Source organism: Pseudopipra pipra, chromosome 9 (assembly GCF_036250125.1).
Source record: "Pseudopipra pipra isolate bDixPip1 chromosome 9, bDixPip1.hap1, whole genome shotgun sequence".
Lineage (NCBI taxonomy): Eukaryota > Metazoa > Chordata > Aves > Passeriformes > Pipridae > Pseudopipra > Pseudopipra pipra.
Window position 1 is genome coordinate 12,231,977 of NC_087557.1, and position 23,502 is coordinate 12,255,478.

General features: G+C 40.1%; 2 protein-coding genes across 5 annotated transcripts in view; one reads left to right on the plus strand and one right to left on the minus strand.

The window, feature by feature from the left end:
* SLC30A7 (solute carrier family 30 member 7) lies at window positions 1-21,623 on the minus strand. Of its 2 annotated transcripts, XM_064664584.1 has the most exons (11): window positions 21,469-21,623; window positions 21,201-21,302; window positions 17,140-17,253; window positions 15,574-15,661; window positions 13,846-13,972; window positions 12,717-12,866; window positions 11,433-11,483; window positions 9,800-9,935; window positions 3,024-3,114; window positions 1,853-2,002; window positions 1-1,038 (listed from the first exon to the last, which is right to left on the minus strand). In XM_064664584.1, the coding sequence occupies exons 1-11, from the start codon at window positions 21,546-21,548 to the stop codon at window positions 991-993; spliced, it is 1,137 nt and encodes a 378-aa protein (XP_064520654.1). In that variant the 5' UTR covers window positions 21,549-21,623; the 3' UTR covers window positions 1-990. The 2 variants fall into 2 exon arrangements, with proteins under 2 accessions (XP_064520654.1, XP_064520655.1); XM_064664585.1 differs by lacking the exons at window positions 21,201-21,302; window positions 21,469-21,623 and adding an exon at window positions 20,736-21,007.
* The window catches only part of EXTL2 (exostosin like glycosyltransferase 2), a 7,916-nt gene continuing 5,796 nt past the window's right edge, over window positions 21,383-23,502 (plus strand). The window contains exon 1 of one of the 3 annotated variants that reach the window (XM_064664593.1): window positions 21,383-21,497. The gene's annotated coding sequence lies outside the window, so the exon portion shown is untranslated. Of the gene's footprint in view, window positions 21,498-21,790; window positions 22,114-23,502 lie in introns of those variants that run through there. The other 2 variants (XR_010432703.1, XM_064664591.1) reach the window with 2 other exon arrangements.

Genomic DNA, 23,502 nt, shown 5'->3' on the forward strand with positions numbered 1-23,502 from the left:
TTATCTCACCAATCACTTTAATAAAAAATATTACAACCTATTAAAATCAAGGAGATTTAAGCTTTCACAAACAATTTTGAGATTTAGTTTTTTCCACCAGGATTTGGAAAATGAAAAACTTCAAGCACTGCTTCCATCACCAGCATCTTCCCTCAGCTGTCTGTTTCTTAAGTGACTATAAACATGAGTAGCATCATGTAGTGTCTCATTACTTTCAACAGTATGAAGAGACTAAGAATTGGAGTTAAATCTTAATATTTTGACGAAAATAATTTTCACAAGACATGTGTAACAAAATACCCAGCTTATTTTGGAAGCAAGTCTCTTCACAACAGCTTTGTCTTTTACATTTAGAATTCTTCTGTCTGGTAAGATGCAAGTATAATGGAAGTCTAACATCTACAGTTATGCAAGTACACAACCCCCCCACATACATCACTAGTAAATAATCAGACTGCATACAAGATTATTTGTAAAAGTAATAAAACCCTTTGATGCTCCATATTTATGCTGGCAAATAGCTCTCCTGATATAAAAGGCACTTTGAAAACCCAATATGGTTTGGTTCATTAAGTTTGCAAAGTACAAACAATTGTACAAACATACAATTATATTGAAGCATGTCAGCCATTGTGACATCATCTACAAAACAAGTTTCCAATTGTCGATAACACTGGTTTTATGGGAATGAGCAGTGGTTTCAGCAGCTTTACTGAAGACATGACAGGGTTTCCAGTACCGCAATCTTATTAAGTAAAAACCCCTCAAAAACTTACAAGTTTGGGGGCCCCAAAAAAACCAAGACCCAAAGTCCATAACATTCATTCAATATTTACTCCTTAGAAGTGAACTCCACCCATAGCCCAAGGGCAGAAATCTCTTCAGTCGATTCCAGAACAGTGGTGGAGGCAGGCTCTGTCTCGAGAAGTAGGTTGTTGTACCAGTACAGTACTGAAAACTTTGGTCCAACAGCACAATTCCAGAAATTCACTACATGGCTGCAACATCAATCTGTATGTAAAGCTGTCTTACTCCTGCCTATGGAGAAGGGAAGGAGAGTTAAAAACCCGGTAAAGCCAAAGCAATTTACCTGTCCTGAACATCAGTTCACAGCAGTAAGTTACCTAGCAAAAACCCTCAATGTCTTATTTATCTGTAATTCATCTCTCACATTTAGCACATCGATCACTGAGAGCACAGTGTGAATACAGAGTTCTTCACACAGTCAAGTAATGATATATTAGCATTAGCTTTGCTACATTACCTTCTCTGATTCATCCTAAATCACTGCCATTCGTGAAGCTGCACAAAAGCAATTCTTACTTTCTTTTGTACAAGTTTAACTTCCTGAAAAGTAAGCTGCTTGAAGAGCTGTCGGTTTAAAATGAAGCTAAGTACAAGAGCATAACACAGGATTTTGTCGTTCAAACCAGTTCTACATTATGATTTTGGCAAGAAAGTCATCACATGTGCAAGCAGCCAGTGCAGTGAAAAGCTTGAATAGGTCCAGTCTGTGGTTGGAAGCCCTATCCCAAGGGAAGCCTCAGCTATTTTCTTGGTTCCTCAGCTATTTTCTTGGTTCCTCATAGGTCAATATAGGTCAACCCAATTTGATACACCTGAGGTGTTATTTCCATTAAGTGGCATCAAAAACGAATGCAGAGAGGCACAGTAATTCCATCTACACAACTGAGTATTCTGAAATTGTTCTATACAGCTGGAGCAGAGAAGCTTTCCAAAACACAGATTCCAAACCCAGAAACATTTAATTTTGCTTGATAAGAATTACAGTGTCACATCACGTGACAGGCAGTTTATGTTTTGAGATGTGATTTCCACTGATAAGACATACCTGAGTAAAAATATTGTGAGTCTGGCTTAGAATCCACCTTCCATCAGCATCAGGAGCTACTAATAATTTCAAAGTCCCTATGTAAACATCAGTACAGAGGGTCCAGAAATGTGGATCATGTAAACTGTAAACTCCTTGCAACTGCTGCACCTAAAAATACAGGCAAATTTCAGAAAATGTATTTCAGAAAATGTTTGTCTGTACTATGTTTTTTACAGAAAATATTATAAAAGCCAATGCATTCTTCTCCTTCTAGTTCACTGTGCAAATTGTGATCTTTTAGCAAAATTTCTCATTACTATCTCGGTTATCCTAAGGAAGGTGAAATCATTCAGATTTGTGTATATGCCATGATTTTGTACCATGCATTTACATTCTACGTGTATTTTACGGAAACCATTCCTGAAAATAGAGGTGTCCAAAAGAAAAAAGTCAGTTACTGAATTTGAGAGGGCATTAAAGTAAAACTGCAATTTTTGCAAAAGTGGGAATTCTGCTGTGAAAAAATTTGTGAGATTCTAACTTCAATGAAAACATATTCATATATAATTTATATTAATACATTAACGTTTCTGTAAATATTCTGTGAGGGCTTAGGTTTGTCCTGCCAACCCCCTTCTTTTTCCTCTGTCCAATTGTAGCAAACCCTCCAAGTGACCAATTACAATCTGTAACTCCCCCAGGGCAGACAGCATTCCTACAAGTGCTTCCTATTAACTTTGCAAAGACACTTCAGTGTTCTGGTCATGACACTGTAATAGATTAGTTAAACAGGAGAACAGGTCAAATCCAGAGTAACCTATGTATACTCAAATACACTTTCAATGTTACTCCACCTCACATTACTAAGAACTAGATTTTGTGGGAGACAAAAACTGAACAAAACAGAAAAACATTTTGCACTTTGTGTAAGCACAGAAGACTTTGGGAGGAAAAGCTTCAGGATCTATTTTTCTTCACTAACATAGCACATTTTTAAAACACAAACTAAGGAGAAGCTACATACAATTTGGGACTTCAGGAAAACATTAATTAAACTAGTACCTCCATTTGTATATTCTAAAGAACTTTTACAGGCATTACTGAAAAAACATCATAAAATATCCTCATACACACAGCTGAGGCTCAATAAGCCAGCAGCTTGATGAGCAAAAATGGCTTAAGAGCTCACCCTCTGGTAGCACTGAGGCAGGGCATTTTCCAAGGAAGGAGGAGTTCGCTGCATCAAAATCCCAATGGATTCTTTTAAAAGTGGAACAATACTAGAAAGAAAAAAGGAAATTAGCTATTATTACATTTTCAAAAGATGCAACCTAAGGTTCCTTAACACTCATGAGAAATTCTTCTTTAGTTGTTCATCCAGAAGCTGAGAGTGTTGCCATGAAAACCTAGTATAGAAAATAGAAGGATTTACAAAATTGCTGTGGTGTCTTACCAAAGGCAAGATTACTTCTCCCTCACATTTTCCACAGAACTACCCAATGGCTGATCACAAAAGACTAATAGTTTAATCATGGGATTTGAGATGAGATATCTTAGTATCTTAGAAGTTATACAACAAAGCAGCTGATAAGTATAGCTCAAAACCTACTTCAATGGCAAATCATTCACAAGTAATCATAACAATATTCAACTGCAATAGGGTTTGCCTTTGTGTTTGGCTTAAGGCATATTTTTCTTATGAACTAAGATAATAATGGAGCAATCATAAAATGAAATCAGTGTGGAGCAGTCCAGCTATTACAAAGTTATTTTGTCAGAAACAGACAACTTTGCATATTCTTGCAGTGAACTAAGTGTAGGGTCTCATCCAAACTCAGGGGTTAAACATTTGGAAGCAATTAGAGGTTCCCTCTTGGCCAAGTGGTCTTGTTTAATCAGATAACTAAGTAGACATTTAATACCCTTTTTTATTGTTATTACTTTTTTTTTTTTTTAATAAAACCAAGAGACCAGTAAGCCCATACCCTGAAGCTACCACTAAAAAGTTATACTCTTATTAAGTATTCAGCTTGGTACCTTTTTTGTTTAGGAACAGTGCACCATGCCTGGTTCAGTACAGCATTCTAACATTTTCAAGAGGATAACAAATATCTATAACCCAACACCAAAGCTTAAATAGCAATTTAATTTCAAGAGCATACAAGTCACCGAACACTCTGGACCAAACGTGACTATATATTTCAGAAATGGTAAGCTGAATTTCAGAGTTCAGCACTGGCATCACAGCTGCAGTACACAGAGTAATAGGATTGCAAGCACGCCCAAAACATTTGTAAGAGATTAACCAGGCTAGTTCTTAGAGCAAACCACAGAAACTTTGTTCAAAATCTCATGAAGTGATGTGGAATGCATGGCACAGACCAGCTGTGTATTTGCAGATGGTGGACAATGTGACCTAACCAGTTTTAAACAGGTGGTTCCATTAGTCCATGGAAGCAGTGCTGGCTGACTGATTGCTCAGCCCACCCCTTGGCTAAACCTTAGCCAGGGGCGGGAGGGACTTAGAGGGTGTGTGACTCCTGTCTAATGAACCTCTGGAAAAACCATCACCCTAAAATGAAGTCTTCTTGCAGGCACAATGGTGGTTCCAGCCAAAGTCACTGCCTGGTGCACTCCATCACATGGCCTCACACAGTTGTGCTGCTACCAAGGCATCAGTTCAGAAATAGGAAGAAGCAATTAGGGACACCCAGGAGTTGCCTAAACTGGACCTGTCACCAAGACAAACATTTAGCAGTGCAATAACTGTCAATCTGTCTAAAGGAAGCTTAATTGGAGTGTCACATTCTAGAGTGGATTACAGAAGTTTAGGGAAAAAAAGGTTCTCATTAATGGACCCATCTCACTAAATAATGTCCATGTCACAAGCATTACATCAAGGGGAGCTGGAGCTGCCAAAACACTCCACTGATGAATTGATTTCAGTTTAACTCACTATTTAAAATGCAGGTTTGCTTCTTAATAAAAACCTTGAAAGACCAATACACAACTTCAGGATGCAAACTGAATGCAGGAATTTTGAACACTGACTCCATCTCCATAAATTTAACAAGGTCCCTGTAACATATGCACCCAAAGGCTTCAAAAACCACACACATACAGGCTGCATATTTTTCCCCAGGGAAATAGCTAAAGGAATGGAGAATGTAATAGCCTGCCTTTCTGTTGAAACATACCACTACGAGTGAAAAAAGCCAGGAAAGAAATCTAACAAAAAATGTCTACTTTGCACAACTTATTTACATTATTTGGTAAAACTGATGTACATTATCTGATGGAAGGGAAATTAACTCTCAGTACATTTGGAGAGACAGGCTATGAAACAAAACCATCTTAAAAGTCCAAAGAATAGAGGTAAATCAGGATGTGGCTTGATACTGTTGGTGAAGTTGAAGCATATCCTGGGTCACACCCTCCTGCTCTGTCTTAGTGTTCAGATACAAATGTCATCTTTTGAAAAGCTGAAAAGGCCAAAGGACAGCTGCAGGGATGTGATAGGCCCTCACAAATGCTGTTAAGAGCACAGCCGGCCATACCCCTCTGCATCCAACGGGATACCATCTCACGAGACAGTCTTACTGTAAGCCAAACTAACACCACAAACAACAGAATCCACTTTGATGATGTCTGATGTTTTCCATTGTTTCAGGCATACTACTTAAGTACAAAACCTTTAATTTAAAACCCAAAACTCCACACACTATGCTCTTTTCTCAAACATTAACTAAACACAGTAATATTTAATCACAAGGAGGCACTAGAAATATCAGTTCCATCTCACGTGACTGAAGAAAACATTACGAAAGATGACAAAACCAAGCAGGATGAGAATTTGACAAAGCTTTCCTTTTCTTTTTTTTTGGATTAATCGTTAGTGAAAAAAATACATGGCTCTCTCTGCAGCAACTATTGCACTGGTACTTCCCCTCTTGTTTGTTTTAAATGATAAGATCATCGAGGAAAATAAATAATGCTGAATGCTCATCAAGTGGAAAGCTTTGTCATGCACAAGGAGTCTTTAAACTTTGCTGCTAAAGTAGACTCAATTTTCCATTGGTCTCTTGATTACCAAGCCTTAAGTCTAAAATACCACACTCTTTTACAAGACAATGGAATTTGAAAGAGGTGCTAACCCACAGCTAGACTTGGGATAAAAACATATCCTCTGAAAAAGCTAGAACTGCAAAAGCAGCTAATGTTACAGCACATCACAGTTGCACATAACAGTTACAGAAGAAGTGAAAGGTGTTCAAACAGATAAAAGCTATTTATATGAATCTGATAAATCCAGCCTGCCAGTGACACAAGGCTTGATTAAAAATGAAGAGTGAAAGCATCAAACTCTTAATTAACCTGCATCGCATTCAGATAATATTCATATCCATTCCAGTCCCATCCTTTTTATGCCACTGTTTTTGTAGGCATAGCTAGGAAAGACCCTGGCATTGTTATAATCTCAGACTGCAGGGCTGAAAACAACACTGGGTAAAGAACCCTTTTCACCGTCATTGCACTCAGAGCGCAGCAGGAAATTCATTCAGTGCTCTCAGCACTACAGAAAAGAGAGGATATTTGTGATAGATTTTGTGGAAGGTAAACAAACATTGCTAAGGATCAAGACCAGCTATGGTTCTTCAAACACCATAGCTGAAAATCTACAGCCAGATTTCCAAATTCTTTGTTTTTCCCCAACCACCATCCATATCCACAGTGCCAAGGCTGTCAGCCTATTTGAGAACTTTAATAAAATTTTTCTACTAGGCAATGGCAATTTTAATCAGACTGCAAGCTTTGCTCAAGACAAGGATGACAGGTTTCAACTTTACTTTACTGATTTTGAATTGCTTGTTCTCATAACAACATAGTACCTTGACTCTCAAGCAAGGTTGGCAGGTACCATTACCCTGTAAATAAAAGCAGTGCACGACATTTAGCAATAATGGCTTAAAACAACACCAATGACAAACATGCTAGTTTGGAGGAGTTTTGCTATAAAACATTGCTTCTGAATCTTACAGAATGCAGCACTTCATTTAAAAAAGTAATTTTTTCATATTGTTATGCCTCAAACATTAAAGACATATATCCAAAACAGTACAGGCACACCCTCCCCCAAAGCTCTTTCATATTATATCATGTTCAAGAAGCTTTAGATTTTATGCAAAAAAATTAGGTAACCCATGGAAACAACTTCACTAAATGTAAATTGCCTCATTTCTTTGACCACTTAATATGTAGTCTGCATACCCTATGCAATCTAGTATGAGATTTAGTCTACTGTGCCTTTCTAGAAACATGTGGGTCTAATAGTGGTTTCAGACAAACTTGATTTATACTAGTGTTGTGGCTTTTGTGTGGTGTCTAATTTCACATAGCTGACTGAAATACTAAAATTGCTTCAACGTTCTGAATAAGGCTCAGAATGCTAAGGCTAAAAACTAAATGAATATTTAGTTTTAAATATTAAAAGCAGTTTAGAGACTTGAGAAATTGTATATTGATTCAGGCACATACAATTATGAGGACAACACCTTGGAAAAAAACTTCAAGTGTCAACCTGAACAAGTATGAAATAGCCAAGCTTTTGTTAAAAAAAGCAACCTTAAAAATGTTAGTAAGACAGACTTGTCTATTTTAAGCTTGTCCTATTTATAATTAAATGGACACTTGCATGAGATAGTACCAAAAGTAATTAAAGAAGGGTTCATTAGATACTAGTGGTTGCATCCAGGCAAACTCAAATCCCACAGCAGATTTTCACTATGCAGTCAGAATGTTCTGTGCTAACTCAGGAGGTGTTAGGCAGAGAATATGTCACCCTAGAGCAGCCTTAGTGAAGGATCACAGGAGCAACACAGAGACACCGTGTCAGCAGCTGACAATTTGCACTAATTAGAGATGTTGTCTACAGCAAGGCTCAACCATTTGATTTAAAAGCACTACTTGACTTCTCTGAGGAAGCGTTGCTCAACCCTTCTGCCTGTGCACAAGACAAAGCAGGTTACAAAGTAGAGTCTGGACAGCTTTATACTGCAGCAGTAAGCTTTTTAGTCATCTTACACAGGTATTTGTGTGATTTCTTTTGGCAAGTGTGACCATCATTTTAGAAACCTGAACAGAGAACACCCACTTACAGAAGCAGGCAAGACTCAAGTAAATCTGAGAGAACTGCCCCAACCTTGAAGCAAAGCAAACACTCAGTAAAAGAATGAATGAACAGTTATCTCACATAGACACAAGCAACACTGGATTAAGAGCAATGACTTCCCTCTGCACTCTCCTGCAACTGCTTTCTCAAAAAGTTCCACAAAAGGGAATAAGGATTTGTGTTCTGGCTTTATTCCTTCTTTCGATATATAAGTATCATAGAAAGAATACCGATTAAAAGAAAAGAAAAACAACACAAACTCCCAAAAAACTAACAACAACCACAAAAAAAAAAACCCCAAAAAACAAACAAAACACCAGGGAAAAAAGAGCCCAGGATCAAACCTACCCCCTACTCATGCCCTGCAGACTCTAGGTGAAAATCAGACCATTAAGCAATAACTTGGGAGGATACAGTTCCAACTAGGGTGAAGTCCCTAAACGCCATTAAAACTTTTGGACAACCTTATCAGACTGGCTTTTGCATCTCTGACTCAAAACTGTGCTTGCTTTATTAGAGTCACAAAGATCCTGATTATGGAACAGATCCTGATTTTTGAACACACATGAGTGGGGTCCACTTGTTGGGGCACACACACACTCTCACCCCACTTCACCTTATCAAAGTTGGTTTAACTAGTAAAAGGGACACAGAAAAAATGGACAAATATTCCTTTGAAACAGCAGACAATTATTTAATCTATGTACACTAATCTAAGTGTATGGAAACCTGTGTTTTACTCAGCTACTATCTTTACCTCAGCAATAGTTTCTCCCCTCTTGGTAACCTGCACATTTCCTCTCCCATATTTTGAAATTTCAGTAATAGAAGTAGCTTGTAATAATTTGTCCTTTATGAAATTACAAGATGTTTAAGTTAAAATATTAAGAGTGTATATTAAAATGATAATAGTGATCTCTAGCAGATTTCTGTGGGCGTTGTGTCTGAAGCACGCTGCCCTACTTTGATAAATGGGGAGATTCACATCAATAATCCTGTGAATGCTGCCATGCATATGCTGTAAACATGCCATACATGGTATAAGCATAAGTAACTGCAGTTCAGATGACATTCACCACTGCTGAAGAGACAAAGGTGTTCAGTTATTAGGTTGTAACTGGAGCTGAGGCACGCTGCCCTGCGCCACCATTGAAACTGCTGCCAGAAAACCTCAATAACAGCGTCACTCAATGAAATATTTGCTTGTCCAGTCTAATCCAAATAGCTTCACATTTACAGTGATCTTGGTAAGCACCAACTGGAAAAGTCTAGAGCTACTTGAAGCATTTCCATCAGGTTTTAAAAGGAATAAGGATGTCTCAGAGTACAAAAACAAAGGAAAAGACAGTTTTCACCAGAGAAAGAAAAAAAAATTTAAAACCTACCAGCCTTGATTTGTCAAGGACAAGGGCACATCCTGTGCCAGCAGGCTCAACTCTGCTGCCCTGAAGCCATTCTGCTCCATTTACTGGAGTACATTGGTTTATATAAGCATGTACTAAATACAGAGAGGAAGCTTTCTACAGTTTGAACCTGAAAGACGTTTTTGTAGTATTATGCAAATGGCCAAAATATGAAGATCTAAGAGCAAAAGTTGTGGCTGTAGAAAAGGGAAAGAAAATAGCTCATACAAGAGTTCATCAGAACAGCTGTACAGAAGAGAGATAACATACCCCTCTCAGAAGAAAAGCAAACATTGTAAGTCATCAGCATAACAAACCTTTTCTTCTGAGCTATAATTTCTGCTGTAACTAGCATCAGAAGTACTACCAAATATCAGGGATAGCAACACTTACCTTACACCTATAAGTAGTGCTATCAGCATTGAACAAATAGGATCTGCTATCATTAGACCATAGTTCTGCATCAATATAGCAGATATGATCACACCAATACTTCCGAGCGTGTCTGCCACAATGTGTAGAAATACACCTGTAAAAGATCAATTGATATCATTACAACTTGGCATTCTCAAAGACATGTATTTCAAAGAGTGTATTTCAAAGACATTTTACAGAGAAGAGTTGCAAGAACTAGATAACATGATTTATACCTGTTTAATTTGTGGTCAATTTTGGGTCAAGCACACAAAGTGATCACAAGATTTTAACATATTTTTAGAATATAGACCACCTGAAGAATTTACATTCTTTTCTTCAGTTAGCAGTAAGGGGTATTTCATAGCATGGCTATCAACTTAAACAGTGATTAACAGATGCAGCTAGATTTTTTTCATTCACATTATAGTAAAGAAATTCACGTTCCCTGGTGCCTACAGACAGTGCTAAGATGGACAGACTATTAACAGAAACAGCTCTGCAAAGCTTTGAAACATGCTACTGTTTCATTGACGACATCTCTCAGAAGTTATTTGGCAAAGAAATCCAAGACAAATAGTTTTGAGAATTAAACACTGCTGCAGACATGAAAAACTTCACTCTTATTTTGAAGAACAACACTGCCTTAAAATACAAAGATGTACTTTGCAGCTAGCCAAAATTTAGTCTTTGGAGCTCTCTGCTGGCGATGATGGGAAGTCACTCAGAAGCAGCTTTTTGAATACAAGTCTCCAGCCTCTTGTAAAAACAACACCCAACTACAAATCAGCTCTTAAGTCATTTTTCCAAGCCTACATTTGTACTGTATCTGGCTGGGACAGAGTCAGGTTTTCTCCACAGGAGCCTGCATGATGCTGTGGTTTAGACAGCATCAAGGCCTTTCATTTCTCACTGCCCCCAGAGCAAGGAGGCTGATGGGGGCAAGATGCTGGGAGGGCACATAGCCAGGACAGGTGACCCAAACAGACCAGGGGGATACTCCATACCATCTCACACATGCTCAGCACTAAAACTGAGGTGCTGTCTTTTCAAAATAGCTGCTCAGAGACTTCCCTGGACATTGATCTGCTGGTGATTGTCTTTGTGAATGATTGTCAGGTAAGTGATTGTCTTTGCATCACAAATTACCACCTTCTTTAAACCAACTCTAAGAGCTTGATGAAGGATAAGTTTTAAGCTTAGATACTCTTTAACAATTATATCTATCTGCATTTTTCAAATACATTCTATCTTAATCATATTGTTCTTCATTTTCCAGAACATACATTGCAATTAGGGTCCTTAAGTTTCTGCTTTTAACCACTCTTTCCTAGTTTTTCATTATTTGATTTTTCAGCACCAGTAACAGAAGCAGAATTCCAGATTTTGGGATCTCTCTTTTAAACTGTGTTGACACTGCATTACATTTACACTTCAGTGAATTACACATGCACAGGGTACAGCATTGCTCTGCTTACAGGGGGAATGGGATTTCATAGAGTAGCTCCTCTATGAAAAATGTGGCATTTATCCAGAGGAACCCTCTAAAACAAATGAATGACAGGCAGGCCTCGATAAAACCAATAAACTATTATACTTATTATCATCATACCTTGTAAAATCTGTTTGCTGGATCCAGCCACTGCTTCAAGAGAATGGTCATCTGTGAAGACAATTATTGACACATTAACCTAGACAAAGGCTCTCTCTAGTGGTACATTCTGTTATGGTCTTCCTTTTGGAAATTTCTAATTGCACAACAAGGATAAGACTTGGAGAAGGTAGAACTAAGCAAAAAATCCTCTCATCCAAGCAGATTAATGCCTCTGTGGAACACACTAGAAAGATATGTTAAGAAAAACTTGTTAAAGGATAGCAAATGACTTCTAGTGAGGATACACAATATATTACACAAAAGTTGATTTGAATATCAAATTGCGCAACACAGCTACATTCACTGTTCCACTGGGGTGGGCAGTGTGGGGAAAGCAAGGAAGAAGCAAAAGTGGGGAGCTCCTACTTTCCAACCAAATTCCAGGAGAACTCCTGGAAAACAAGCACCACTTTTCTGCTAAGAATAGCAAGGAAGAGACAAGTAAGTATTTTTACACTGTCACCTCCTGTCTGCAAGTTGCAACACTATTCCCTGCTCTGAATGTGCACATTTTTAGTCACATCAGATCCTAGTTTATGGCTTAGGCAGGAAGGACTGACAACCCTGCAACACCACAAGGCTTTCATCTGCACTGTTTCAATGGGTTGCCTCTTCTCCCATAGTGAAGGCTACTGATCATATTTTGCGTGAACATCTCAGATTGTTTGCCTTTATAGAAAAGATTTAAACACAGCTAAGGTAACAAGCACCTTTTTCACAACCACCTTTTTAAAACAGATTACAACTACACAAGATAGGGAAAATCTTATTTGAAATCACAAACCAAGTACAACTAACAATCCATAAGTACTCAAAGTTTGTGTGTTCATATTTTCTAATATCTTGAGCTGTAAGATTATTGAAATGGAGAACACTAGCAAAGCAGCTTAACTTTGCCTATTGATTTAAATGAGAAAATTGAAGCTGAGCACTTGATAATTTCATTATATTGCCATCGCATCCAGCTGTTCCACCCTCTGCCAACACATAACATTAAGGTGAACATTCAAAAACCACAGGTAAATCACAGCCTTTAAAAACTAACACTGAACTTACTGCAAGTGACACACAAAATGAGCCACGACACATGGCAGCAGCACAGCATACTAGACATTTAATGAAATTACTCCCATGTACGATCTCAACAAGCTGCCAGCACCCTCTCTTTTTTTTTTCCAGTAAATTATTAGTAGCACATTTAGATTGAGTCAAGATGGTCTAGGACATTAACTAAGTACTTACCATGACAATAATCCTGACCATGAGAGTGCCCGTGGCCGTGACCATGACTGTGTCCATGGGCATGTTTCTGTTCATGGCTGTGCCCATGACCTCCGTGGCTGTGCCCATGGCCGAGACCACCATTAAACAGAGAATGACTGTGCTCGTGCCCTGTAGACAAATACCACCATCAGAGTATGAACTTAAATAATGAATTAAAGTACACTTATATTTGTTTCTAAGCCACTCAAAACCTATTTGCCTTTTAGGTCATCTTAAGGTATGGCTTTAAATAAGTTAAGAAACTTAACAAAACTGTTTGTCATCTACAGCTCTGCTGTGCAGCCATATTATATATATATACATATACACATAAATTATATACACATACACACTAAAAAATATAACTGATTTGAGAACTCAAGTGCTTTTATGCATTCCCACTTCTGAGAAGCTGTGCTACACTTTTAGTACAATTTGAAAAATGTTCACATAATTAGATACAATCACATTAAAAACAGCTGTTTTAAGAAACCAGAAATAGGCTATTGTTCACACATTCAAAATTCAAGCTTAGATTGCTGCTTAAAGACGAAAGAGTGTTTCCTTCCACTAGACTATGTAAGTTTTATATGTTAAGCTGAATGAGACACTAACAGGCTTTGCAGAAAAAAACCCAAGTGTTCACCACATATATTTAGGCAAATAAATTCTGCATTTCAATTCAAAGACACCTGAGTTGAGAAGCACCTGAAGCTGAATCATCCCATGCTTAAATTTGGTTCAGACAATGTCTTCTAAATTTTTCAGCCACAACCTTGCTTAAGTCCAGCTTAATTTTTTCCAAAAGACACTCTGCAAATCTCTTTCAACAAGGTGCAGAAGAGTGCCTGTTCAGAACAGTGCCTGTTCCAGAAAGCAGATTCTAGAGTTCTAATTGTTCCAGTTAATGGATATTAACATGAGAAGTACAACGGTGACTAGGGCTAGTGACAAAACACAGAAGTCAGAAGTCAAATATACATTTGGCTAGGATTGCTACTAAAAAGACATTCAAATTTAATACTGGGGTTCACATTGGAGGATTATAAAGTCCTGGAACACAGGGTGCCAAGAAAGGAAACAGTACTGGAAGTTACAGACATCCTACCAGCTCCGTGTGAATGCCCGTGACCTCCATGCTGAAAAACAAATATTCCTATAAGATTTACAATGAATCCTAGTATAGAAACAGGAAGAAGTCTCTCATGATGTACATCAGGAGGCTCAAGTGCTCTCTAAACAAAAAAACAAAAACAAAACAAAGCACAAATGTAGAGTTTTACATTATTAAAAGATGCTGAAAAAACTACTTAGATACAGGAGCATTCTCATACAAACATATGTACAGACATAATTAAAAATTACTCAGGACTACCAGTTTTTGGTATAATAGACTAATTCTTATTGTCTGAAGCTGAAATTTTATTATTAAAGCTCTGACAGTACAGTAGAATATTCTGATAGTCGAGCTAACTGTTATCATAAGATTTCATTTTGCTGTGGGAGGTGACTCAACACCACATGAAAACATTCAAGTCTGTTGTCGTTTGTGGATTGCCCAAGTCACCTAAACAACTTCCACTATTTCTTCCTTTCTTCTGAGAAGAGTGAGGCAATGAGGGAAATGAAATGAAGACTGAGAACAAACTGTGACATTTTTTAGAACTTCTAAAATCTATATTGATTTTTGGTTTTTAAATTCTTTTTTACCTACTTTGTTTGGAATTTTTTTCTCAATGAGACATTATAGACCTAATACAATTTACATCTCAAGTGTTGACAAGCGTAAATTACTGTTGACAGAGGAGATAAACATTCACCATCTCTCCACAGGAATGAAAGGTACAGGCAATAGCAAGACAATGAAACTTCCAGCAGATGTAAAACTTTAAAGCAACAACGAGAAAAGAAGTCACCATCCCAAGGAAAGGGAATACTTCCCACAGGGGCTAAGACCAGAAGAGAATTACATTTCAACAATACCCTTGACCAGTCAGCTTTTAATTTTTCTAATAAGTTTTTTTCCTGTTTCTAGATTTGAAGTTTTCCCAAGCTTACAGGCAATTTCAGCCCAGCTTGTACTGATTCTAAGGTATTGATAGGCTTATCAATGCAAAAGATCTGTTCCTGAAAGCTCTTCCCAGTTCTTTATTAAAAAAAGAAAAATTCACTAGAACATCTTATGAAGTAAAAGTCTAAACAAATGTATAGTCTATCTCCCATTAAAAAGCAGAAGCATTAATGCAAGCTGATCTGAAATAGTTATCAGTTTTACTCTTAATCCTCGATGTTGCCCTTAATGTCTAAATTTCAATCCTGAAATTATCACCTGAATCATCATGTAAAAAAAAATTGAGAAAAAAACCCTTGTAGATCTCTAAGTTATCACTACTTGCCATTTATATCAGACTTCAGGATTTGGAGGATAGTGCTCTATCTTTAACAAGTTAGTCCAACTTCTTCCCAGCACGTGACGTATGACTAACTCCTCTGAGTGGCTACTTTGGGCCTTTCCTTCTTGGCCTCATTTGTCCTTCAACAATGAAAAGTGAAGATCTTTCTACGACACATTTAACTGGCTGAAAAAAAGGACAGACTACATCTCACAGAATCTTTACACGTAAACAAAACACACCATTTAAGAAGCCAGTACAGATATACTGAAAAGGCTGGGTTTCTGTGTCACAAAACAGCAATTTCAGATGGCCCTATTGTCTGTTCAAATCACCGATTTTTAATAAATTATGAACCTAATCGATTTATTTAACTCAATAATTTCACCCTTATTAATAACAGAAATGTGACAATTGACAGCGTAATTTACTTCATAACATACCTCAACGCCTTCAGAAAAAATGAAGAACGCTGTAAAGATGAGGAATAAACCATTTACAAAACCAGCAAGTACTTCTGCTCGAACATACCTGCAAAAAACAGAAAAAGCAATAGCAGATATTACCACATTCATTTAAATGCTGAAATTTAGAAGTGGAACTTAAAAGATTGGAGTGCAATCTTCTAGTTCTCAAACAGTTGTACTACAGAGGAATTTGCTAAATGGAAGATGCAGCATATAAACTAAGAATAAGTGTATGAAATGGATTAAGTTGTATTTTGACAAACACTACCTGATCCACATCAGCTATTACCTGCTCTACATGAAAAAAAAAATCTTTCAATATGTCAAAATCTTTCCATTTAAGATCATCTCTACTGGAAGTTGTGGTATAAAGATATATTTGGGGAAGCCACAAAAATAAGCATGCAAGATGTAGTTGAAGTCTTCTGACGTAAAGTTTCGTATAATATCAAACTGACATACATTAATTTGCTTCCCATCTATAAGGGGGATTACTAGTGAAAGTTTTAAGTAGAAATTAATTATTTCAAACATCAAATTTTGACAATAAAAAACTGCCAGGTTAGAATAACGTGTAATTTCCATGTAGCAAATATCAAACAATAAATTGTGGCTGTTCTCTAATAAATGGAACACCAGCTGTTTAAATGAAGAGCAGTAATTAATACAGAACCTGCTTTCATTGCAATTGAGTTCATGGTACGATTCTTCATAAACTGATTTTTGGGCACACTGGAGTTTCCATCTTAATTAAACTGTGCTTTAAGTTTCAACTACAGAATTCACACTTAAGCAAGACAGCTGAAGCTAAATGATGACACTCGGGTCAGTAACGTTATGGGGAGTGCAGCAGCCCATGTTACACCTCATTTGCTGTTAATCAGTATTACCAATTAATAATATCGTACCACCAGTATTGTTCTATAGGGCAGAACTGCAATGTTCAGTGAAACCAAGTGACCCTCCAACAGAACCAGCTGCAGCAAGTATATCCACCAAGGGCAGGATGGGATGACACCTCAGCCTTGAAGATCCGGATTAATGGCAGCCACAAATGGCAGATGTCAAGTCCTACTGATTCCAAGAATCATAGCTTATAATCTCAGTGCAGCATCTCTGTGACTTAGCTCCTTTCAGCTGTAACTTTCTGTTCCAAAGAAGGCATGGGACAGCAGCAGCCAAAGCCCCTGTAACACTCCTCATGCACCGCGAGGACAAACGCAGGATGCAGCTCTCGCTCTTCACTGGTGCCATTAATACCCGACAGGGCAGGGCACCTTTCTCCTGTATAACTTGTTTCCATTAGTATGATCACAGAGATCTTGGAAGGGATAAAACTTCTCCCCAAAAGCAATGCCTTCATATTTTTACTATTTCTAGGGCGATATTAACTTAAAGGTTTACATAACTCACCTTAAAAACCCCCACACTTTCAACATAGCTTTTCCATGTTCTGCAAAAAGAGGTTTTGTTTATAGAGTGAAAAATGACTGCCTAAACAGTTATTACAGTACATCAAGGTAACAGCCTGAAGTTTCTTACCCATATGAGAAAGCATCATTTGACCTCCATTTTGAAATAACTGAAGCTGCTAATCCAGCCAATAGAGCAGTACAGTCAAAAAACATATGGAAAGAATCTGATATTAGACCTAAACTGAAAGAGAACAAGAAAAAAATGTTATGTTCCACATGTTGAACATAAAAAAAAAATATACAGCCAATTATCTTTTACACACTAGCAGAATACACTGTGTTTCTAAGCTTCAGGCATGGTTTTGCTAGCACAGAGAAATCCACAGTTCATCACCAACACAAATATAACACCAAAATTGATTTTGTCAGCTTAGGAAAGGCACTTTGGAAGAGCGCTTGGCAAAAAAAATCCTCCTAGCATATGATTTTGGTGCTAGTGAAAGGTGGGTTCCCTCGACACAAACCAAAACCTCTGGAATAGATCTACCCACAGGCACACCTCTTGCTAACATAATTCAACCTTAAATCTTTGCCTTAGCAGCTGCAAGGCATTGACTAGAAGATCCACACTCCTCTTAGATCTAGAAGCTGAATGAAGCAGAAGCTGAAAGATCATATCTTAAAGGATTTATTTCAAAGACCAATGCACAACTACAATCTTGACTGACAAACACAGTTAAAGTGTAGGGTAAAACAGCATGCTAAAAAGTTCAAAGCAAGCTAAATTAGTCCATGAGTTTTTCGGTCAGTAGAACTCATATCAGTTTGTAAGCTATAGGTAAACTGGCTTTAACACTACACACAACAGCTGCCAAAGTTAACTAAATTACTCATAAACGGGTTCTGTAAGTCTGCAAGGAAGTATGTGCGACACATAATTTGCTTCATATTTGGAAAGACATTTGATACAGAGGCACTGATGAGCATCCCAAAAGTTCCATTTTCCCAATCCTTTGGTTGTCTAAGAACAATTATGTACACAACTCAGTTTTAGGAAACTGGAGAACAAGAAGTGTTTACTGGTAGTATCAAGTTCTAGAAGACAGCCACATTTTCACACTGAAGTCAAACAAAAGGTTTCATTAGCCAGAGTTCCAACTACCTCACATTAAAAAAACTAAACCATCTGAGTCTGACTGAAAACAATTACAAAATTAATCTGAAGTGTTTCAGATGAAACACTCAACTGTGGAAGAGGCGAGTTTGGAAGAGAGGAGAGAGAACAAGTGCCTCAATCTATATATTTACATATATACTTTAGGGACACATACAGAGTTATACATACACACAACTGTAACACTTAAGGCAGAAAGACGATGCCATGATGAATTGTCCTTAGGTGCTATAGCCACCAAAGCAGGAAACAGATAAAGCTGTTCTGAACAAACTTTAAAAGTTAAAACCAAATGTTTTAGCTGGATGCCTATGAAGTAGCAAAATGGAATTTGCTATGGAATTCTTGAAGGGTGTTGGTGACAGCTTCCCCCTGCCCCAAACCAGGTGACATCTCTAGGGAAACTCATCGCTTTAGACTTGGTTCCTCGATAAGAAAGATTCAGTGGGGGGAAAAAACCCATAAAACACACCAAACATTCGGGTAGAAGGTAAACAGGGTGACAGTAACTCTAAGTTGTAATGATTATGAAATGGGAGGAATAAGCATGGCTAAACAGAGATAGCTAGTGGTTTCCGAGGCCTCTTTTTGGTGTTTTGTTTTTTTTTTTTTCCAATAGAGTCTCCTAGGAAAGAGAAGTATATAAAGGCTGTTACTGAAACAAAATCCCATACTAGCTCCAGAACCAGAAATCATACAGCAAGTTACCATGGCACTGTGCTCACACCTGCAAATCTCAGCAAGGCAAGACTCACAGTAGGTGCAACACCAGCACAGCTGCTTTCAAGACCTAAGCTCACTACTCCAGGTGACCAGAGGCATGTGGATTTATCAACAGGGAACAGCATAGCCTGTGTCTGCAGCACAGTTCACCACATGGCATAACCATGCTCTGGATCATGGGTACAGCTGTAAGTGATTTAGCTGCACAAGTGGCAGGAAGCCTGGTAAGAGGCCAATCTCATTTCATCTGAGGCTTTTTTTAAGTGACCTATAAACTAACAAGACTTTTTAAAAAAATGTGTGCAAAGTGATTACTAAAGTAAACAAGTGATTCAGTCAACCATTAGCAACATGGGATGTATGGAAGAACTTTGTTTACAAATGGAGCACATCATCCAGAGTATAAACTACAGCATCTAAATGAGGACACTTCCACAGCTCATTTAATAATACAAGTTTAATACCAAATTACACAAGTGTGCATGTAATAGGATTGTAAAACAGAACAGCCCAAGTAGCAGATTTCAACTTTAAACAAGCTCTCAGCTAGCAAAATACCATGTCCAGCTCTGTTTTCTGTCCTTCAAGATTGTCAGCATTCCAAATCATTTCTAGGATGATCATATAAATGACAAACCAGCTATGTGAGTTCAGGAAGCAACCCGCTTGACAAACAAAAGGTAATCTCTCATGTGGGGAACGACGGAGCTGTGCTCTGCAAAATGAAGAAATAATTTTCCCTATATGGCTCCTTGTTTGCTTGTTATGTGCTTGTTCTTCCACAGCATGAACTGCCTGCTTTCACTGAAGGCATTCCCCATCATAATCTCTGCTACCACTCTCTACTAAGGAGGTGCTTGCTAAGACAGTTTTGTTCTAGCCCAAAATCTAGGCTTAGAGATACCCAAAATTAGTGACTTGAAATATAAACAAAACTAATGCAAATCACAATTCTTAATCTCAATTATGAAAAAAAAAATAAGTAAGTCTTCTCAATTGCAATTGCCAAGTTCCACAGTGACAAACTGCCAAGTGTCACTACTAGTTACCTCATATAAAGGACTTTTTTAGGTCCCACTACGAAAAAAATTACGCTTAAAAGACAGAACGAACTCACATGAACATAAGCCTCTTTATACACAAACTACAGAGAAAAATATTTACATCTTCTGAGTTATTAGGAAAAAAACATCCATACTCAGACAGACTATGCACATAATAGCGCTCACACAACTGCAAAGTGAATCAACATCAAAGCCAAAACCAAACACATAGTCTATGTGCTACTAAGATATTCTGTGCCCAAGATAACATTGTGTGCTCACTAGTGATACACTGTAGCTTTGATTAATTACTGTAATCAAAGTTAAGGATTTTATAGTGTAGTTTGAGAGATTCAGAAAAACATGGTGTTAGAATGCAACTGTTTCCAAATCCACATTGCTGCGTTCACTCCAGACTCTTAAAAAGAAGAGTCTCCGTAATTTGTGTCCATACTACAGCTTTTGGCAAGGACTACTTTAACTCCCACGTGGAAGGACACTGCTGGGCTTAATTGACATCTCCAAGCCAGTTCACTCTGAACTGAACTATAGACAAAAGAGAGTGAAATACCACCATAAAACAACTTCTCTATCACAAATGAAGCATGATTGACACTAGCACCACTGTCTACCCGTACCACTGTCTACACATCAGTACAGAAGTTACTTTGCACTTTTGCTTGTATTTCACTGCACATTTTTCAACAGCAATTTAGTCAAGTCTCTGCTTTTTTTCCCACCTTTGTGAATTTATGTGCTGTGTAAAGTACCACTTAATTATACCTGGATGTGCTAATTCCTTTTTTTTCCTCGGAAAGAGGAAGGAACCCAGGAATCAACCTACAAATTCCTCCCAAACAGAGGATGTCTGTGGCAAGCGGCAGCACGAAACGGTTACAACCCTCGAGTCCTGTAACTCGGGCCAAGGCCAGGCTTCCTCCTCAGCCCACAGCCGAGTACGACAGCAGTTCCAAAGAGGATTCCTCCCGAAGGCGCCGAGTCGCGCCGCCCCCGCGCCGCCGGGCCCCGGCGGAGGGGCGGCCGAGCCGGTCGCTGCCCACGGGAGCGCTCCCGGCCGGGGCAGCGCTCCAGCAGCCCCGAGGCTGTGCCGAGCGGCCCCTCCGCACGGCGGGCAGGAGGCCCGGCCCGGCCCCGCCGGGCGGAGACGTGGCACTGGCCGGACGGGAGGCGCCGCTTCCTGCGCGCTGGGGCCGCGCTCGGCCCGCCCCGCGCCCCCAGCCCCGCTACCTGTTACTCCAGATGCCGTAGAGCAGCTCCACGAAGGCGAAGGAGAGGTTGAGGCAGAGGAAGGAGAAAAGGTTGCGGGAGGTCTTGTCCGCCAGGATGGACCTGCGGACGGAGCACACCGCGGGTCACCGGCCGCCGACACAGCGGCAGGAGGCCGGACCCGCCCGCCGGGCGCCCAGGCACCCCCGGCACCACCTTCCCCGAGCCCTCCGCGGGGGCTTGGCCGCAGCCCCGCCTGCACCCGGCCCGCCCTGAGCCGCTCCCTCACCTGAACCAGCCGGACACCTTCCTGAGCAGGTTGAGCCTAGGCGGCTTGTACTCATCGTCCTTGATGGAGAGGGGCAGCATCTCGGCGGGGCCGCGGCGCGCTGGGGCCGGGCCGGGAGGACGGGCGGAGGGGCGGGGGCGCGGCCCGGCCGGCCCACACGCCGCTTCCGGCCGCCACTGCGCCTGCGCCGCCGGGCAGAGGGGCTGTGGGGGCGCGCCGGGGGCCGGGCCGGGGCTGCGGGAGAGAACGCGGGGCAGGGCGCGCTGCCCGCTGGGGACACACAACGCGCCCGGGGCGGGAGCCCTGGTCCGCCCCGCGCCGTGCCAGCCGCTCACGCGCGTTCCGCTGGCGATGCCGGGCGCTCCCGGCGCAGCTGTCGCGGCGGCGCTCGGCGCGGGGCGGGGGCGCGGCGCGCCCCGCGTGTGACCGGCGGGGCTCGGGGACCCGCCGTGCGGCGCGGAGCTTGCCGGGAGGAAGCGCGGGGACGCCCCGCAGGAAGCGGCGCTGCCGCGGGGCCGCCCCTGAGTCACCGGAGGGGCTTGTGCGGGCGGTGGGGCCGGGCCGGCAGCTCTGATCCTCCGCCCTGCCCTGCCCTGCCCTGCCGGTGCCGCCTCGGGAGCACCGCCCGGCCGGAGGAAGCGCAACGTGAGCGAAGCCGCGGGCGCGGGGCGGGAGATGCTGATGCTGCGGTGCTGCCGGGCCGCACCGAAGTGCTGCGGGGTGCTGCTAACGGGGTGCTGCCCGCCAAAGGAGGGGCACCCGCTCGAGAAATCTTTTCCTCGGAACGAGGATTAAGGCACTGGGTTTTGACAGCGGGGTTTTATTTTCGTCATTTTTATTTTATGTTGTGTACAGGGAGTACTGTACGGTTTCTTAAAAGAGGTCAATCCTGCATTGCAGTTTCATAATTTAACTGGCAAAACCGATCTGCGCTTTCACGGCACATCAGAAAGTGCCGTGATGATAATTCTAAAAAATCTAAATAGGCGCTTATTTTAATTAGGGAGTGTATAATAATATAATCCTTGCTTGTCACTACATGTTGTAAACACTAGAATGTGTTATAAGCAAGGAAGCCTCATAAACAGCAAACAATATTGTATGCTTTTAAATTTTAATTTATCGTTACAGTAGTAGTGGTAAGTATTGTTGCAACTAGGTTGCAAACTGGGGAAAGAGGATCTAAGGTTTTCAAAAGCACATACCATGAGGATACAGTGGACCTCATAAATGCTGAGTAGCCACTCCTGCTAATAATTTTTAGAAATCAGATGTGATTGTTTAAACCTATAAAATTAGGCAACCAAAACAAATTATTAGCTTCTGGAAATAGTTTCAGTGACCTCTCCTCAGAAAATAGTGGTAAAATTGGAACTCAGATTTGGGAAGACCTGTATACGTGGACATATTCTGATTGTTATACACACGAATTGGCAAATCTGTATTTTTAAGAAGCAAGTTTATATAGCTCAAACAAATTTCTCCTATAAAATTTCACATTGGTTCATTTATTCAACAAATTCAGCAAATTCTTGTTCTCTGAGCTTTCACAGTACTTTTCCTAAATCAAAATTAAAGACTCTTTCTAGTTTTAAAGGAACAAAATCCCTCCCACAATCTAAGAGCCTTAACAGACACAAGTTTCTTCTGCTGTCCTGCAAAAGGAAGGATCTTGTACATCCTTCCTTTATGTGCTTACACTTATATTTTCCAAGCTGCCAAACCAGATGGGAAGAACAAAATTCTGTGTCTTAAACCCCTGATGTAACTCGTTAACTCAGTGGAAGGAGAACATGAAGGGGATGAGCCATAAAATAAAATAACTTCATTGGGAGTACTTGCCTGACTGTGGTAGCCAAATATATATTTTAGTGGTGCCTGGTGAACAAAGCAACAGCTGGTGAGGTTCTGGAGAACTCCTTATATCTCTGTAGTTGAACTTAAGGATGGAACACACAGACATTGCACTGGCACAAGGCGATAATTTTGCAAGTAGAGAAACATGCTGTTCTTTTCTTTTTGACCATCTGGTGT

What these genes read in the sequence shown, in the direction of transcription:
- SLC30A7 (XM_064664584.1), bottom strand. Translation starts at nt 21,548, where the DNA reads ATGCTGCCCCTCTCCATCAAGGACGATGAGTACAAGCCGCCTAGGCTC. An exon ending in AATGATGCTTTCTCATATGG is followed by an intron (nt 15,662 to 17,139) that starts GTAAGAAACTTC and finishes TGTTTTTTGCAG; the next exon opens with GTATGTTCGAGCAGAAGTAC. An exon ending in CTCACAATATTTTTACTCAG is followed by an intron (nt 1,039 to 1,852) that starts GTATGTCTTATC and finishes CCTTCTCCATAG; the next exon opens with GCAGGAGTAAGACAGCTTTA.